Below are 19,090 nucleotides of genomic sequence, written 5' to 3' on the forward strand. Positions count from 1 at the left end.
ATCCACCCAAACTGACCCTTTTGCTGGTGCTCATGCATGAACCATCATCTCCCATCTCCATGCCTTTGCCCAGGCTGTCCTGGCCACCTGGACTCCTCTCCTCCTCCCCCCCCTCCTGCCCCCATCACCTCCCTGCCTTTTAGAATCCCTGGTTTTCTCCAGAATTCAGCTCAGGCTCCAGCTTCTTCAGGACATCCCTCCTGATCCCTCCCAGTGCCCTCCCTTCTAAACTGCCCTCATCCTTCTCTCACACATAGTCCCAATGTATCTCTATGGGAGCCTCGTTAGCCCGTGATTCAGCTTCTTTTTGCTTGTGTAGCTGAGGTGCCTAGCACAGTGCTTGGCACACAGGGGGTGGGTGCAGAATAAGTGCTTGTGGATGGGTGGGTGGGTGGGTGGGTACCTTGCTTCTCTGGCCCCCAGCACGTTGTCTGGGGAGAGGGAAGTCAGACGGACGTTCAGGGGAGGAGCATCAGCTGGTTTCATCAACGCCAGCATAGGCACCGTGGTTCCTGCTTGTGATGGCTCAGGGTACAGCTGACTCTTCTGCACAGCTGCAGGGATGTGCCACCCACCCGACCGCCCACCCAGCCTAAGCAGTAAGAACTAAGGTATCACCTGTCGGTGTCAGTAGCTGGAGAGAGGCAGATTAACTGGAAATGGGGGACTTGGAGTTAGGAGGTGAAGCCTGGGACCTGGCTCTGGCATTCCCCAGCTGTGGGGAACCTTGGCCTTCCCCTCTGGAAAATGGGCAGAATGACCTGTGAGAAGCAGACAGAGCTAGAGAAGCAGGCAGTGGGTCCCATCTCCAGGCCAACCCCTTGGGACAGGTGAACAAGGAGGGTGGTTTTGTACCTCCACAAGGCTGGTTCTTGGACATCAGGCACTCGCTTCTGCAGGCCTGCACGCCAGACCTCAAAAGAACACTGGGTGATGACAGTGACCAAACCTGTCCCTGGAGAAAACGTTTTCACCTTTATCTCCCTGCCTGCATTGCAGAGATGAGGGCCTGTGGGTGCAGAATACTCAATGCACTGGCCTGTCAGGCCCTGCCAATTTGGAGCAATTTTTTCTGGTTCCCCCACCCCAATATAAGGGCGAGGGGGCTGGATATATTGGGAAATCAATGCATTTCTAATAATAAGAGAATATTTTGGAATAGTATCCAATGTGCAGGGTTATTGTGAAGCTCAGACAGCACTTCCCAAACCATAAGTGGCTACAGAAATGTCACTGTCTTTAAAGTGACCATTGTCATTATTACTAATATAAACAGGACAGTGGCAGCAGAAGCTGGGAAGGGAATATTAGACCTGACCTGACCGGGGAGGTGCCGGGGGAGACGACCAAAATATGAACTGGGATGAATTGCTCTAAATTGTCTCCCATGGCATCAGCTTCTCTTCAGGATCTCACGGGCTAATGAATGCCAGAGCATCAGCAAAGGAGGAGGAAGGGAACCCCAGAGATGAGCTCAGCTGACCCAGGTGTCCACAAGATCTGCCCTACACACCCTAACAAGTACTCAGACAGACTTTCCTTTGAACACCTCCAGTGACAGGTAGCTCACTACCCATCACGAGAGCCCTTTTTATTTTGGGACCGGGAATGTTAAGACTGGAAAGGGCCTTAGAACAGGGAAGGTCAGAGCTGAGCAGGAGTGACCAGACATATTCTAGCCTGTCCAAGCCTGCTCCATGCTTCAGACTTTCCATGCCTTCAAAGCTTGCCCTGTTCTCCACCTCTAAGTCGCAGCCAGCTACTCTGACCTCCTCATCCTCCTCATTGTCATGTTAATGGCTGAGGGCTGCCTCAATGGCAGGATCCCCTAGTTCCTACCAGTTCCTCTGGCTCTCATTCCCTTTTCTTTTTCACCACCTATTGAAATCATGCCACTTTCAGTAGGCCACCTCCTCCAACCTACCTTGACTTCCCACCCCTTCCCTCCCAGAAGTGACTCCTCCATGCTCCCTACAGCCTCTGTTATATCCCTTTTGTAGTGCCGTTATTTCTTTTTCTTTTTTTTTTTTTTTAGTGAGGCAAATGGGGTTAAGTGACTTGCCCAGGGTCACACAGCTAGTAAGTGTTAAGTGTCTGAGGCCAGATTTGAACTCAGGTCCTCCTGACTCCAGGGCTGGTGCTCTATCCACTGAACCATCTAGCTGCCCCCTAGTGCCATTATTTCTGCGGCTGTTCACTCATCCCTGGCTTTGTCTCAGGCCCATCCATTCTCCTCTCAATGACCATCTGTAAAATGGGCGTCTGAGCCTCCTTTGGTGACATGATCCTGCCGTGGGTTCAGTCATCATCTCCCCTGAGATGACCTGCAAATCCACAGCCCAGACACTCATCTCTTTCCTGAGCCCTGGGTCCATTTCTCCAGCTCCCGCCGGGCATCCCCACCAGCATCTCCTGGAGGCAGCTCAAACTCAACATGTGCAAAGCAGAACTCATGATTTCCCCTCCCCCATTTCTCCCTTTCTCCCAAAGGTGCCCCAGATTCATGTCATCCTCAGCCCCCGCCCCCACATAATCAATCACCTGCTTGTCTCCCCTCCTTGCTGGCACGGGCCCTTGTCCCTCTCACCTGGGCTGCCGGAACCACCTCCTAATCAGGCTTCCTGCCTCGTTTCTCCTTCACACAGCAGCCAGAGGGGGGACCCTCTTCCACAGAGATCTCCACGGGGCAGGAGATGCTCTCCCTGCCCCAAGGGCTGCTGGGAGAAAGACAGGCCAAATGGCGCTGGAGAAACACCCGTGTCCCACCCTGCCTCTGCACGGGCCGTCCCTCCTCACCTCGGCCTCCTAAGAACCCCCAGCTTCCTTCTGGCTCACGCACTGTCCTCTTCATGAGACCCTTCTCTATCCCCTTCCCCACCTACCCCCACCTGCCAGTGACTGTGATTATGACTTCAGACAATACCCTTCACTGCTCTCTGACTCCATTTCCTCCTCTGTAAAAAGAGGAGGTGAGACTCTGCCTCAGAGACCAGGTCTAAGTCCAATTCTAAAGGATCCCTTTCTGGTCCTCCTCAGGGTGGGGTCATTTCCCCTCTCCCTGAACCCCACTTTTACTCGTACAACCCCACACACTACTGCCCCCTGCAGCTGTGGTGAGGAAAGGGCCCTGGAAACGCGAGCCCCCAAAATGCCATTTCACAGCCTGTCCTGGAGACCCACAGGGAACAAGCATTTACTAAATGCCTACTGTTTATTGGGCACAGTGCAACACTCTTTCCAAATATGAAAGTATTTTATCCATGCTAGATACTACTGGCCCTCAGGACACCAAGCTGGGAGGGACCCCAGAGACTATTGCTTTGGAGACAAGCACATCTCTGGGCGTCACACTGTGGTGTGCAGAGTGGGGTGATGGGGACCGGTGAAGGCCTTTTGAGAGCCCGCTGTTTAAGGGTCCGATGCAAGAAATGGGGATCATGAGCCCAGGGCCAAGAGGCCTGCCCCCAAGCGTGTGGATGGCAGCCATGTGGAAGAGAGCTTGGCCTTGATCTACTTGGCTCAGAAAGGCCGGACCAGAAGCAATGAGGAGACAGCTTCCCTGCTAAGAAAACGTTCTCTCAATTGGAGCTGCCCAAAATCGGACAGCCACCTCGGAGGGACACGTAAGGGCCCCCTCAGGTAAGGGTTGGAAAAGATGGTCCCTTCTAATTCTTCAGTTATGAGAAACTGAGGCCCAGAGCCAGCAAGTGGCTTCTCTGGGGTGCCACGGTTGATAAGCAGATGCAGGATTCAAACCCAGGCCTCCCTCTGTCTCCAGAGCCCTTTCCACTAACCCTGCTGCCTCTACACTGAAAGGCTTATTATTATTACACCACAGTGACTCCTCCTGCCTCTGCCTCCTTCCCCCCCCCTCAATTCCCAGCAAACAACTCCCCCCCACCCCAGGAGGGCAGACATGCCTCCCATACTCTTGGTCTCTTTCTCTGCCTCTTTTTGGCCCATGTGGCCCCAAGAGGTTCAGATACTTTATTAAAAATCATTAAAAATCCCATTGTACAATTGTGTGTTGGCAGGGTAGGGAGGAAGGGCAGAAGCTGGGGGTGGGAGGGAGGTCTGGGGGCCAGCAGAGGTGGGGCCTGCACGTGGAGGGAGTGGTGCTCCAGCCCTGACCCCAGGGGCTTCCTCAGTCTGCACCCCTCACTCTGAGGTAGCCCAGGGGTCAAGGAGCCCCAAGAGCCGGTCCATGAAGGAGGGGAAGAGGGGCCCAGCTTCACCTCCTCGTCCTGCCCCGGGAAATGGAAGAATCTGGCTTGGATCTCTTCTTGGCCTTAGATATATGTGTATATTTACAAAGGATGTGTGACAGGGCACAAACATGCAAGGTAAACCTTTCTCTCTGCTTTCTCCCAACCTGCCTCCCAGCCCTGGCCTCTGGGTGAGCTCCCCCCACCCCATCTGTCCCAGGAGCCTTCCCCAAGTTCTCCAGGGCCTGGGGTGCCATGTCGGACAGTTCTGGTCCCTAGGTGGAGTCTGACAGTGAGGCCCACAACGGTGGGCTGGGGGGATGGTTGGTATGGCAGAACTCAGGGACAGGGGCTTCCCCACTGCCAAGGTCTAATTCTTGGGTGCTGCAATGAGAAGGCATGGGGAATAGAGCCCACTTCTCACGGCCCCACGTGGCCTGGGTGGCTTCTGTCCTTGGGAGGGAGGAATGTTTGTCCCAGGGCTACTGAGGGAGGGGATGTTCGTGGTCTGCTAGTCTTTCTCCTGTCTAGAAAGGGGGATCTTCCCACAAGGAGTTAGGGAACGGGTACGTCAAAGGGGACACGGGGCTAGACGGGAGGGGCCGAGGTCAGATGGCCGACTCCCGGCGGTAGGAGATGTTGTCGAGGGGCAAGGTGGCCTGCATCCGCTCCAGATCCAGGTGGCTCCCAAACTCCAACATGCGAATGATGCCGCCGTCGTCCTTGGAGCCACCCTCCAGCCCGAGGCCGGCCACTTCCTCCTCTAGTTCATCCTCCTCCTGGCTCATGAGTGCCAGCTCGTTCTCGTAGCAGAAGGCACTGGGCGGTGGCGGAGGGGCAGGGAGAACGGTGATCTTGCTTTCCTGGAGCTCACGGGCCGAGCAGCAGGGCGTGCCGGCCACCTCGTAGGTCTTATGGAAACGTGAGTAGTCCACCTTGTAGTGGCTCTTCTCCTCGAAGACCACGGGCTCGAAGCGGTGGCCCCAGAGGATCTCGCTGGCCAGGTAGGAGCTGCGGGCCTGGGTGGTCATGGCTGTGGCCTCGACCATGCCCTCCAGGATGACCACAATCTCAAAGTCCTCCGACTCCAGCTCCTCTTTGCCCATGCCGTAGAGCGGGCTCTCCTCGTCGATCTCATGGACGATGATGATGGGGGACACCAGGAAGATGCGGTCCAGCCCGATGTCGTAGCCCACATTGAGGTCCCGCTGGTCCAGGGGCAGGTACTCGCCCTCCTCCGTCATGTAGGGCTTGATGAGCTGGGCCCGCACGTGGGCCTCCACGATGTGACTCTTCCTCAGGTTGCCCACGCGCCACATGAGGCAGAGCTTGCCGTCCCGCACGGAGATGACGGCGTGATGGCTGAAGAGCAGCGTCTGCGCCCGCTTCTTGGGCCGGGCCATCTTGGCCATGATGGTGCCAATCATGAAGGAGTCGATGACGCAGCCCACGATGGACTGCACCACCACGGCCATCACGGCCAGCGGGCACTCCTCCGTCACGCAGCGGAAGCCGTAGCCGATGGTGGTCTGCGTCTCCACCGAGAAGAGGAAGGCCCCCAGGAAGCCGTTCACGTGCATGATGCACGGCTTGGCCGCGGCGGGCGGCGGGCTCCCGCCTCCCCCGGGGCCCGCTCCGGCCGGGCCGGGCGCCGGGGCCGGGCCGGGTTCCAGGTCCCCGTGGAAGAAGGCTATGCACCAGAAGAGGAGGCCGAAGAAAAGCCACGAGACCAGAAAGGCGGCCGAGAAGATCATGAGCATGTAGCGCCAGCGCGTGTCCACGCAGGTGGTGAAGATGTCGGCCATGTACCGCTGGGACTTGTTGCTGAGGTTGGCAAAGTAGACGTTACACTGGCCATTCTTCTTGACGAAGCGGTTGCGGCGCTTCCGCCGGGGGGCGTGGGCCTGCCCGTTCCGGCTGTGTCCGTTCATCCCGCCCCGGGCCAAGCTCCAGTGGCCGTCCTCACCACCCGGGATGACGCTGGACCTGGAGGGGAAACACGGTGGCCAGACATTAGGGGAGCCCACAAACGAGGGTTAGCCAACGAAAACGGCAACGGGAATCATCCGCTGGAAGGTACACGTCCCCCACTGGAGTGGGCAGAGTCGGCCTCCGAGGGAGGAAGACGGGCTTGAGGCCAGCCTCGAATATCTCCAGGCGGTGTGACCTTGAGCAAGTCACCTAAGTTCTCAATGTTCTAGGAAACCCAGTAACGTTAACAACAACTAATGTTTATATAGCACCGTGCTAAGTGATTTTACAAATGTTATCCATTGGATCTTCACAACATCCCTGCGCGATCGATATGATTATCCCGGACTTACAGATGAAGAAACTGAGGCAAACGGGGTTAAGTGACTTGCTCAGGGTCACACACAGCTAGTAGGTGTCTGGGGCTGGATCTGAACTCGGGTTTTCCCAACTCCAGGCCCAGGGCTCTATCCACAGCTTTGCTGAGCTGCCTCTATTAAGACTCCAATTGGGGGCGGCTAGGTGGCGCAGTGGATAAAACACTGGCCTTGGATTCAGGAGGACCTGAGTTCAAATCCAGCCTCAGACACTTGACACTTAACTAGTTGTGTGACCCTGGGCAAGTCACTTAACCCTCACTGCCCTGCAAAAAAAAAGAAAGACTCCAACTGATACTTACTAGCTGTGTGACCCTGGGCAAGTTACTTAACCAAAAGAAAAAAACAAAAAAAGAAAAAAAAGACTCTAAGTTGAAGGGTAAGTGACAGGGGCACTGTGAAGGGTGCTTCCTCACTGGATGTCCTCCACATGGATTCTCAAAATAAGTCACCCCCTGAGTGACATTCAGTGGGATGTGGGCTCCTGCAGGGCAAGGGCTATCTTGCTTGGTATCCGTATCCCCAGGGGCTGGCACATAACAGCAGGCATTTAATAAATGCTCGCTGAGGGGTATTGGACTGAATAATAATCAAATGATCGTGATGGTAATAAATACCCTGCCAGTGTGTAATGCCGTGGCATTTGGAAAGAACTCGTCTGTGCATTATCTCACTGGATAAAAATAGCTCATTTCTCTAGGGATCTGATGTTTCCAGATTGCTTTCCCAAGCAAAGCCCCATGAGGTGTGTTAGCAGCACGACAGTTATCATCCCCATTTCACAGATGAGGAAATGGAGGCTCTGAAGGGGAAGTGACATGTAGGGTGGAAGGAAGCCCTGGACAGGGTGACTTGGGTGTCTGGGTTTGGAGCCCCTCAGCCCCTTCTTGTCTCCATGACCCAAGTCCATCCTCTCTAGGCCTGTGTTTCCTGCGCCTCTGACACAGAGGATTTGAACAGGATGGCCCCTGAGGTCGAATCCAGCTCCAGCTCTCTTCGATTCTCCCACACGGCCAATAAATGTTGATGCCCACAACAGAAGCCAGGTCTTTCTATTCATTCTAAGTCCAATATGCTTCCTCTACTACATTAAGGCTCAGTCAGGAGGAGAGGCAGGACTTAGATTTGTTCTACTTGGTTCTGGGAGGCCATGAGAGGAAGACCTCGCAGAGACAGATTGCAGCTCAGCATGAAGAACTTCCCACCCACCAGAGCCATTCCAAAGTGAGGTGGTGACCCCCGGGACAGTGAGCTCTCTGCTCAGTGGGACCTCCTAGAAGAGGCTAAAGGAGCAACGGTTAGTTAGAGATGTCGTGCAAATGGCTCCTGTTAGTAGGTGTGGGGGGGAAAAGACCCTGCCCCTCTGACGTCCCTCAGGACTCGAGACCCCCATTCCACAAACAAGCAAGCCAGTCCTGGAAGGAGAAGGGATGGGGGAGGTCACAATGGTCATGGCAGTGATGGTGACAGAGATGGGGTGATGGTGGTGACAATGGTGATGGGAATGGGGTGAGGCTGGTCATGGAGATAATGGCAAAGATTGGGATGTTGCTAGTGACTGTGACAATGATGACCACGGGGATGCTGGGGATGACGATGGTAGTGATGGGAAGTGGCGGGTGAGGTGCTGGTGTCCATGAGGGTCATGCAGAGGTGACCAGCCACAGCCTGGAGGAGTCATGGGAATGAAGGCCCAGGCTGTCAGCCCCTCTCTGCCAAGGCTGCTTCAGCCATCACAGACGCCTCCATTGCCCCCTTGCTCCCCCATGTGTCTGGAGCATGCAAGGAGGCAGCCGAGGTACCTCTCCATCCCCTGGGCCTTGCCTGGTGCCGGCTGAGTCTCCACCACCGGCATGGCCAGGGTGGGCAGGGAGGAGGAGGCTGAGAAGTAGCTCCCGGTCACATTTTGGCCCAGAATTATGGAAGGCTGGGAGTTTCTATTTTCTGTTCTATTCTTCTTGTTGATCTAATTGTGTATCTGTAGCAGTGTTTATACACTTCCCCGGTTCGGGACAACTCCGTTGCCACAGCAACGTTGCGGCTGCTGCCGGCGTCCAGGCTTAAGAGGCAGCGCTGTAATTTAGGGATCAACAACTCAAGTGGTGCCAGCTTCCCTGGGAGAAACTCTCTCTCCACCGTCTCCCCACCCCCTTTCCCTCGCCCCTCCTGGCTCCGGCACTCTCACCCCTAGTGTCAACATGATCATCACTCCTCTGTGCCAGTCCGTGCCACCACTGCCCCATCACCACCCCTGCAGGGGCCATCAGCACTGGGGGCATGGGAGTTGGGTGGGTGGGTGGGGAATAGCAGTAGGGAGGGAAGGATGTGGACTCAACCCTCAGCGTTGTGTGGGGAACTGACAAAGGTTGTTACTCAAAGATTCCTGCTGTACACTTCGGCCAAATAGGCAGAATATAAAGGTTGCCCTGCCTCCTCCTGAAATTTTCCCCCTCTCCACTGCCACTGTGCCTGAAATTCCACCATTGGAGCCACGGAGTGGAAGAGCTGGAAAAGGACCCACGCACAGAGAGCCATAGAAAGTGAGAAATGGAAGGGTTAATAGAGGATCTCTAATTCCGATCCCTTATTTACAGAGATAGAAACTGAGGGTAGGTGACTTATCCAAAGCCCCAGAGTTAGCCCGCAGAGCCAGGACTGAAAGCCAGGTCTCCTGGCTTTTCTTATCATACCAGGGATCAGTTCACTTTGATTCTGAAGCTTTGGGGGGTGGGAGGATGGTTCCAAAGCCCTGTCAAAAAGCACTTGCTTCTCAGAAAGGAAAAACCACCTGCTTGTGTTAACTGGCACCTCAGCTGGGATTAGCTGGCAACCAGCCAAGAATGAGGTTAGGAAGGAGAGGAGGAGAATGGATGGGAAGAGGGAGAAATCTCACAGTTTTGTAGCTCTTCGGGGGCAGTGTGCAGGGCAGAAAACAACTGACCTAACAGCTAAAAGACCCCGAATCAAGGGCTGTTTTCATCCACTTCCCAACACCAGGAGTCATTCTGGGGAGACAGCCTCAGCCTGGGACAGGAGACATGTCCTTCCGCTCCATCTCTATGGGGAGAAATTTGGCCCACATGGTCATTCCCAGGTCTGACAATTTATGTTTGCAGGTCAATTCGGTAAGTATGAAATGCTCGATATTTCCCAGGTACTGTAGTATTGGACGTGTGATGTTGTTGATGGTGGTGGCAATGGTGATGATGGTGGTGGTGAGGAAAATGGTGGTGACGGTGGTGGTGGTGGTGACAGTGGTAGTGATGATAACGATATAGCATTTATATGATTCTTGAAGATTTATAAAGCACTTTATGAATATGATCCTCACAACAACCCTGAGAGGTAGGTGCTATAATTATTCCCATTTTACAAATGAGGAAACTAAGACTGAGAGAGATTACCTGACTAGCCCAAAGTCACATAGCTAGCAGGTGTCTGAATCAGGATTAGAACTCAGCTCTTCCTTACTCCAAGTCCAGAGTTCTCTCCAACTAGTTGTACCACCTAGCTGCTAGGGGCTAGGAATAGAAGCGAATTAATAGGGATTTATTAAGTGCCTTGTACTGTGCCAGGTGCTAGGGTTACAGAGACAAAACACATACGCACACACACACACACACACACAAAACAGTCTGTGCCTTCAAATATGTTACATCCTCTCGGGGGAAATACATAGAAATTAAAATAAAAATTGTTTCTGGGAGCAGGACACTAGCAACGAGATGATGAGAATGGGCTTCCTGAAGGAGGTGGTCCTGGCCAGAGCTAAGCTTGGAGAAAACTGGGGAATTCCTTGGGGGATGAGGAGATAGAGAACGTGCATCTAGACCTGGGGAAGAGCCTCCACAAAGGTGTGGAGAGAAAAAAGGGCAAGTCAAGTCCTACCCGGTGGCAGCGAACAGCCCTGTTCGGATGGAATGCAAATCCCAAGAAAGGAGGAAGAAAATCAACTGGAAGAGGCAGAGCTGAAGCCAGAATGCAGAGGACTTAAAAGCCAATCACAAGAACAGAACAGGTGACAGGGAGCTAATGGGGTCCTCTGAACAGTGAAGGGGCATGGTCAGATTCACTTGGGAAAATCAAATTGGCAGCTGTTTAGAGCAAGAGCTGGGGAGAGAAGACTGAAGACAGGAAGGGTGATTGGGAGCTTAATGAAGGATTACAGGAAAGAAAGAAAGAAGGGGAGTCTGAGTTAGGGGGCTTGTGGTGAGAGTGGGGGGAAGGACGTCCGATTGACAGGACTCGGCAGCAACTGACTGGCCCCAATGCCAAGCCTGGGAATATGGAGGTCCAGGAGGGTGGGGGCACCCTTGGCAGAACTAGGGGAGCACAGATGAAGGACAGTTTTGGAGGGAAAAGGAATAAGTTCCCTTCTAGATAGGGTGGGTGTGAGTCTCATCTCCATGCCCAAGGCTCAGCCTGAGCATCTCTCCTCAGCTCCAGGACTGTCCCACCAATTGCCTCGTGGGCATTTCCAACTGGGTATCTCATAGGCATCTCTGCTCAATGTGTCTGAGGTAACTCATTATCTTTCTTTCTTTTTTTTCGGGGCAATGGGGGTTAAGTGACTTGCCCAGGGTCACACAGCTAGTAAGTGTCAAATGTCTGAGGCCAGATTTGAACTCAGGTCCTCCTGAATCCAGGGCTGGTGCTTTATCCACTGCACCAGCTAGCCGCCCCACTCATTATCTTTCTAGCCTAGTAGAGGGGAGAGGCTGAGAACAGATGATGCCAATTAGATTTGACAAAGTTCAGAGGAGAGATTGAAGCAAGGTACCACGAGAGGTCTAGGGAGAGAGGCGCTCATTTGGGGAGAAGGGAGGAGGAATCTGAGAATTGGGATTCAGAGCCAGGAAGGTCTTTGTGGATAATCTGCTCCCTGGGTTTCAAAGATGGAAGAACTGAGGCCCACAGAGGAAAATGAATTATCCAGGGAGCCATTGGCAGCAGCCAGGATCCAACCACAGAGCTGTGTTGTTCTTCCCCCATCACCGTGCCTACTCCCAAGGACCCTCTCTGGCTAAATGGGTTTGAGATGGGGAGACAGAGACCGGGAGGTTCGGGAAGGGGCCTGAAAAGTTCTTCCTCCCATCTTCCCCACCCACTATGCTCTCAGTGATGGACCAAGAAGCTCAGCCAAAGTGACTGACTCTGCTGGACCTAGTTTACTCACTTGGTCTCCTGCCCCCAACAAAAATCCTGACTGAGAAGAATCAAGAGTCAGCCCAACAGGCTGGCCCCGGCCCATTGAAGTCCACAGGCTTCAGGTGTAGAAGGATGAGTCACAGGACCAAAGGATCCAGAGATGGAAGGGACCAGAGGGAGAAGTGAATTCATCCTCCTTCACCAGTGAAGCTCAGAGACAGGAAGTGACTGGCCCCAGGCCACGGAGCAAGTCAGTGGCGGACTTGGGAGCAGAAGCTGAGTCCCAGAAATCCCTGTCCAGGCAGGGCTCCTTCCTCCTGATCTTCTCTCGAGTCCAGGCTGAGGACCACATTCTGCCTGGTGGAGCTGAGCCTGGAGCAGAAGGGAAAATCGCTCCCATATTGAAGGGAGTAAGTACCAGGGGAATCTCATTGAAATAGCTGAGGGCGGGAAAGCCTTTGGGCATCTGCACAGCCCAGAATTCTAATTTCTACATGACTTGATTCCTACCTGCTCTTATATTCATTCATTCCATACTTGTCTTACCCACCTACTGTACTGCGAGCCCTGGGGGGTAGGGACAGGGGCTGGCTCATCTGTGAAACTGAGTAGGGAAAATCCTAGAAAGTCAGAGATGGAAGGAGGCCTAGAACAGGGAATATTAGAGCTGGGAGGGCCCTTAGAACAGGACATGACAGAGTTGGGAGGGAGTCTAGAACAGGGAATGTCAGCAATGCTGGAAGGAACTTTAGCATATGGAATGTCAGATGTGGGTAAACTTTAAAACAAAGAATTTCCAAGCTGGAAAGGGCATCGGAAGTCATCGAGTTCCATATCCTTATTTAATAAATGAGGGCACTGACTTGCCCAAGGTGACACAGACCTAGCTTGGGACACTGCACACAGCAAGCACTCAATATGTGCCTGTGGCAGGAGGCTTGAACTGTGGATGTGGCTGTTCAGAGGGTATCTTTCATTCTAAAGAGGAATCCTCCCCAAGGGCAGAACCTCCTCAGGGTTTATGCTATTCCCCAAGGCTGGTGAAGGCCCACAATTCCCCTCTGGAGGTGAGATGTTCCAGCCCCAGGGGAAGGAGGCCTGAAAAGCTCCCCACCTCTCCTCTTGGGGTTTTCCATTCCTTTGCAGCAGACCAGACCCAAAGCCCTCCCTTCTCTTCTCTCACCTTTCCTAACCTCCCCCTCCAAAAAGCTGTCAACAAAGTCTCCTCCACCCAAAACTCTCCCCATAAAAGGCCTCCACGCAAATGAGGAAAGAAGGCGGAGGCCAGCCTTCAGTACCAGCTGCAATGTCTCTGCTGTAAACATCCCATGGGCTGAGAAATGCACAAAAGAATCAGGGACAGACACTGGAATTTAGGCCCTTCTGTCTCCTGGCTCAGGGAGGGACCACCACTTGAGCTCAGGGCCCTGGGGACCCTGCTGGTCCCCATCCAGGATCTACCTCTGCCCTTTCTTTTTTTTTTTTTTTTTAGTGAGGCAATTGGGGTTAAGTGACTTGCCTAAGGTCACACAGCTAGTAAGTGTTAAGTGTCTGAGGTCGGATTTGAACTCAAGTACTCCTGAATCCAAGGCCGGTGCTCTATCCACTGCGCCATCTAGCTGCCCCCACCTCTGCCCTTTCTAATGCCTCCTCATCTTAAGGGCCTTGATCAATGCCATCTTCTTGAGAGAACCTCCATGGTCCAGTGTGATCTCTCCTCTGGCTTCTGACATCTGACTGAACTTTGTAGAAATCTAGAACCCAGGAGTCAGAAGGAATTCTCAAACATAGAATGTGGGAGCTGCGAGGGACCTGAGAACATGGAATGTCAGAGCTTGCAGGGACTCTAGAACAGAGAATGTCAGAACTTGCAGGGAACTTAGAATATAGAATGTTAGAACTTGGAGAGACCTTGGAATATAGAATGTTAGAACTGGGAGAAACCTTGCAACAAAGAACGTCAGAGCTTGGAGGGACTCTAAAACAGAGAATGTCAGAGCTGACAGGGACCTTAGAACCTAGAATGCTAGAGCTTGGAGGGACTCTCAAACAGAGAATGTCAGAGCTGACAGGGACCTTAGAACCTAGAATGTTAGAGCTTGGAGAGAACTTAGTACAAATAATGCCAGAGCTTGGAGGGGTTCTAGGACAGAGTATGTTGGTGCTGAGAGGGACTTTAGAACACGGGATAAAAGATCTGGGTGGAAGCATTTAATCTAGAATAAACATCAGAACACTGGAAGCACATTTAATCCACTCTAAGCCCTTCATTTTCCAGGTAAAGAAGCTGAGGTGCACAGGCCAGAGGGACCTACCAGATTCACCCAGTGATAGAATCAAGGCGTCGTTTGGTACTCAGTGTGAACGTCCTTACATTGCAAGCTGTAGAATTACAGAACGTTTTCACGCGGGGGCGGCTAGGTGGCGCAGTGGATGGAGCACCGGCCCTGGATTCAGGAATACCTGAGTTCAAATCCGGCCTCAGACACTTGACACTTACCAGCTGTGTGACCCTGGGCAAGTCACTTAATCCCCATTGCCCCCACACACACACAAAAAAACCAGAATGTTTTCATGCTGAGTGTCTAGTCATCTCAACTAGATTGTAATAAGCTCCTTGAAGGCAGAGATGACCCTTTATATAGAGATGCCAACTCACCTTTATGGATCCCTCAGCAGCTTGAAGATACCTTCCCCCATACAATCTCATCTGTTCCTCAGAACAGGCCCGAGCCGAGAGGAAGGTTGCTGTTAGATTGTAAACTCCTTGAAGGCAGGGACTGTATTTTGCCTCTTTCTGTATCCTCAGGGCTTAGCACAGTCAGTGCCTGGCATGTGGTAAGCACTTAAAGAATATTTATTGGTAAACCCCCATTTTACAGATGAGAAAACTGAGGCTCAGAAAATGATTTCTTCACGTCACACAGAGAGTTGAGGACAGCCAGGATCTGAACTCAGATCTTCTGATTTCAAAGGCAGTCCTCCTCCCACTATGCCACACTGCCTCCTACCATGCCTGTCTGAGTCTTCCATAGGGATAGGACCTCTCTGTACCCTGAACACCAGACTCCAGGGAGGCCTCCTTAATGTTTGCCTTCACCAGCCCCCAGAGTCTGAGTGGTCTCAGGCTGACGCTCACTTTTTCTCTATACCTTTGATACCAGATTGGACCCAGTCTCTAAGGTTCTTCCCCCTCTTCTATGGGCCAGAGACAAGACCCTGTGACCGACCACTCATATTCCCCAGATTCAATATGCAGCCTCCCACCTCCCTGTACTTTCTGTTTTGGGGGTGGGGTTGGGGCAATTAGGGTGAAGTGACTTGCCCAGGGTCACAAAGTGAGTGTCTGAGGCCAGATTTGAACTCAGATCTTCCTGACTCCAAGGCTGCTGTTCTATCCACTTTACCACCTCGAGGTCCCCTCCCTACACTTTCACAAGAATGCATTCAGTCCTCATCTCTCCGATCTGAAGAATCGTCTGCCTCCAAGGGTCCACCTCTTCCAGGAAGCATTCTCGGATCTAAACATGTCACCTTCCACCCTCCTCTCTCTCCTTTGCCCCCCTGTTTCCCTAGCCCTGTCTGTATTCAGCATCTCCAGATCCGTGATGGATGTTCTGTCTGTACCCCAGTAGAATGCAAGATCATTAAGGGCAGGGCGTGTTGTGGTCTTTGTACCTCAGTGCCTAGCCTTTTGCCTCCTCTACACTACTCGATAAATTGAATGAATGATGAGTTTCAGTCTGGCCTTGGAGTCAGGAAGACCTGAGTTCAAATCTGGCCTCTGACACACCCTGACTATGTGAGTCCGGGCAACTCACCGACCCTCTGGGGAACCTGGGCGGCTCTAAGACCAAGGGGCAGAGAGAGCGCCGCCTGCATGGGGAGAGGGAATTCCTCTTGGCCAATGAATCCACAGTTCCAAGCCCCATCTCTGACTGAATGAAAATGCGGAGACACCCACTGTCTCCCCTTGCCTGCCCCTCCCATCTCTCCTCTGTGTCGCCCCCTTCTTCCCCATTCATTCATTCCTCCAATATATGTTTAACGAACCTTTATTATGAAGGCCATCAGAGAAATGTAAGACTAGGAGGGAAATAGAAATGAGTCATTTATAGTTAGAAGAGGAAGGGAGGACCAATGGGTAGCTCAACGTGGCGGGTGGAACCCCTGTGCAAGGGCAGGAGAGGCAGTGTATGGTTCAGAAGACAGTGTTGGCTTTGGAGTCAGGGGACCTGGGTTCAAGTCTCAGCTCTGTGTGACCAAGGGTCGGTTATCTTACCTCCTCGTTTCCTTAAAATGAAGTGGTTGGATTTGTTGTTGTTTGGTCGCTTAGTTGTGTCTGACTCTTTGTGACCCCATTTGGGATTTTGGGGGCAAATATACTGTTTTCCCATTTTACAGATGAGGAAACCAAAGCAAGCAGGGCAAAGTGACTTGTCCAGGGTCATACAGCTAGGAAGCATCTGAGGCTGAATTTGAACTCAGGTCCTCTGGGCTCTAGGCCCCGTACTACTGCATGGGATGGCCTTTAAAGCCCTTTCTAGCTCTAATTGTGACCCTAAGATCCTATGGCCTTTGGGCCGCTCTCTGGACCTCAGTTTCCTTAGCTGTAAATTGAGGAAGTTGGGCCCAATGCCCTGAGGTGCCACAATCTCCTCACATGGCCGGACGTCACTTGGGATGAGCAGGCAGATGGACAGTGACAGGCACCAGGAGAGAAAACAGCCACCATGATGAGATGGCACAGAACCTCTCTCTGGGCTGAGGGAGGCTCCTGCCCTGCCCTCAAGGGGCTTACAGTCTATGAGAGACGATGCACAAACACAGAGGCCTGTCGTACAGAACATCCCCTGAGAGGAAGCAGCTGGTGCAGCCATATGTGACACCTGAAGGGGACCCAGTTACTACCCTGGGACTTCCTGCTCCTGCTAATTCTGCCCTGCCTCAGACCTCGCTCCTCTCCACACAGCTGCCAAACTGACCTCCCACAGCACAGCTCTGACCAGGCCACTCACCAGCTCAACAAGCTCCTGGGCTCCCTCTTAACTCCAGGATAAAATGCATTTAAAGCCCTTCATGGCTCTAGAGCCCAAAGGGAACTTACTTAAAACACAGAATGTCAGAGCTGGATGGGGACCTTAGAAATCCGAGATGTAGGGGACAGCTAGGTGGCACAGGGGGTAGAGCACCGGCTTCGCCATCAGGAGGACCTGAGTTCAAATCTGGCCTCAAATCTGGCTTACTAGCTGTGTGACCCTGGGCAAGTCACTTAACCCCGATTGCCAGAAAGAGAGTGACACAGACACAGAGAGAGAGAAGAAGGAGGGAGGGAGGGAGGGAGGAAGGAAGGAAGGAACAAAGGAAGGAATGAAGGAAAGAGAAAGAAAGAAAGGAAAGAAAAGAAAAGAAATGCTTTCAGATATGTAGAGTTGGAAAGAAACTCAGAGACCATTTAGTCCAGTCTCCTCACTTGGGGGCAGTGGCTTGCCCAAGGTCACACAGTAGTCTGGGTCCTCTGCCTGCAAATCCAGGGCCCTTCCCACTCAAGTTGAAATAAAAGAACTCAGAGGTCACCCCGACTAACCTCTCACTCAGTACAGGAAGCCCCTCTACAGCCTCCCCACCAAGGAGTTACCCAGACTTTCCTTAAACACGGCCACTGTGGGGGCAGGTAGATAGCGCAGCAGATAAAGCACCAGCCCTAGATTCAGGAGGACCTGAGTTCAAATCCAGTTTCAGACACTTGACACTAGCTGTGTGACCTTGGGCAAGTCACTTAACCCTCATTGCCCTGCCAAAAACAAGCCAAAAACACCTCCAGTGACAGAGAACTCACCACCTACCATCACAGATGATCTCCCTTTTGCCCAGCTCTAACCCACTAAGGTCATCATTATATTAAACCAGAACTGGCCTCCTCCCCCATCCCCAATTCCTGATTCTGGCCTCTAGGACAGAGCAATACTGGTCTAATCCCTCTATCATGTGACGGCCTTTGAAGAGAGTGGATCTGATGATGGTGTGCCTGTTTGGGGGAGGGAGGGAGTTATTTTCGGACAAGTGGACTCTTCAGACTGAGGCTGCCCAGGTCTCCCAATCATCACTTTGAGGCTCCTGGGGATTTGCAGTGGATGGGGAGATGGGTCAGGTGGTAGGATATGATGGAGAGTCTGGGACCCAGAACCTCAGCCAGTCCCTTGGTGCCTTAGTGATCTTAGGGAAGTCACTTCATTTGATTCCGAGTTCCCTCCTCTATAAAATGGTGAGATTCATCCCTGCTCTACCCCCTTCTTCCCTAGGGCTGCTAGGAGCCTTAAATAAGATCTCTTCTATAAAGTGCTTGGGGAGCAGGTGGGGGAGGAGTGATGGGGGTGGTCTGGGGAGGGGAGTCGGCCCCTTTGCCTAAGTCAAATGAAGGTTTCCCCGAAGCAGGGATCATGGGCACAGGGCAAAGACTCTTCACTGTCTTTGCATCTTGGAGCCCTGTGGCAGCTGGTCTGGGGAGGCCCATGGACCCCTTCTAAGAATCAGGTCTTCAAATGCACACTAAAATGCATTGGCTCTCAGCTGAAACCAATTCTATCAAAATAAAGGTGTACTTTTTCCCATCCAAGTTCGAGAATCCCCTGAAATCCCCATGGACATCTTGGGGGTCCATGAACCCCAAGTTAAGGAACCCTGACTTAGGGGGAGAAGCCAGAGGCAGTTTCTTTTCTTTCCTTTTTTTCTTCTTTGTGGGGGGTGGGTAACGTAATTGGGGTTAAGTGACTTGCCCAGGGTCTGCTATTATTGTCACTGTCTTAGAGATGAGGAAACAGTCTTGAGATAGGCTATAGTGACTTGCTTAGAATCACACAGTCAATAAGGGTCCGAGGCAGGATTTGAACACAGAACTTCCTTTCTGCAATCCAGTGCTCTACCCATTATACCACCCAGCATCATAAGATCACAGATTTAGAAAATGCAGGGACCCCAAAGACCATCTAGTCCAACCCCCCTCTACCATTTTCTAGAAACTGGCCAACAGCGGTTAAGTGACTTGCCCAAGGTAATAAGTAGCAACTACCTCCCAGAGGACCAAATCAAGTAACATATGTGAAGCATTTTGCAAACCTTAAATCCCTATAGATCACCATCATCATCTGATGCTCTTTTCACCAGACTCAAGGGTTATGGGTCTGTGTGTGTATAGGGTTTGGGAGATGGGGTGGGGGCCAGACACAGGAGGAGAGCCCAGATGTATCAAGGGGACACATTGGGGACCAAAAGCTGATCTCGAGATGCCTCCCCATGGATGCAGAAGCCATCCATAGGTCTGGAGCGTAACAATACCAATAACATTGACGATGCTCATATTGGTGATGACACTTCAGTCCTTCACAAACT

General features: G+C 52.4%; 1 protein-coding gene across 1 annotated transcript in view; it reads right to left on the reverse strand.

Annotated features, from left to right (window-relative positions):
- Positions 1–3,997: 3,997 nt before the first annotated feature.
- Positions 3,998–19,090, reverse strand: part of KCNJ4 (potassium inwardly rectifying channel subfamily J member 4) — a 30,781-nt gene continuing 15,688 nt past the window's right edge. The window contains exon 2 of the mRNA XM_043969316.1: positions 3,998–6,191. Coding sequence (XP_043825251.1) covers positions 4,814–6,136 — 1,323 coding nt within the window. The 5' untranslated portion in view covers positions 6,137–6,191 and the 3' untranslated portion in view covers positions 3,998–4,813. The remainder of the gene's footprint in view (positions 6,192–19,090) is intronic.

This window comes from Dromiciops gliroides, chromosome 5 (genome assembly GCF_019393635.1).
Source record: "Dromiciops gliroides isolate mDroGli1 chromosome 5, mDroGli1.pri, whole genome shotgun sequence".
NCBI lineage: Eukaryota > Metazoa > Chordata > Mammalia > Microbiotheria > Microbiotheriidae > Dromiciops > Dromiciops gliroides.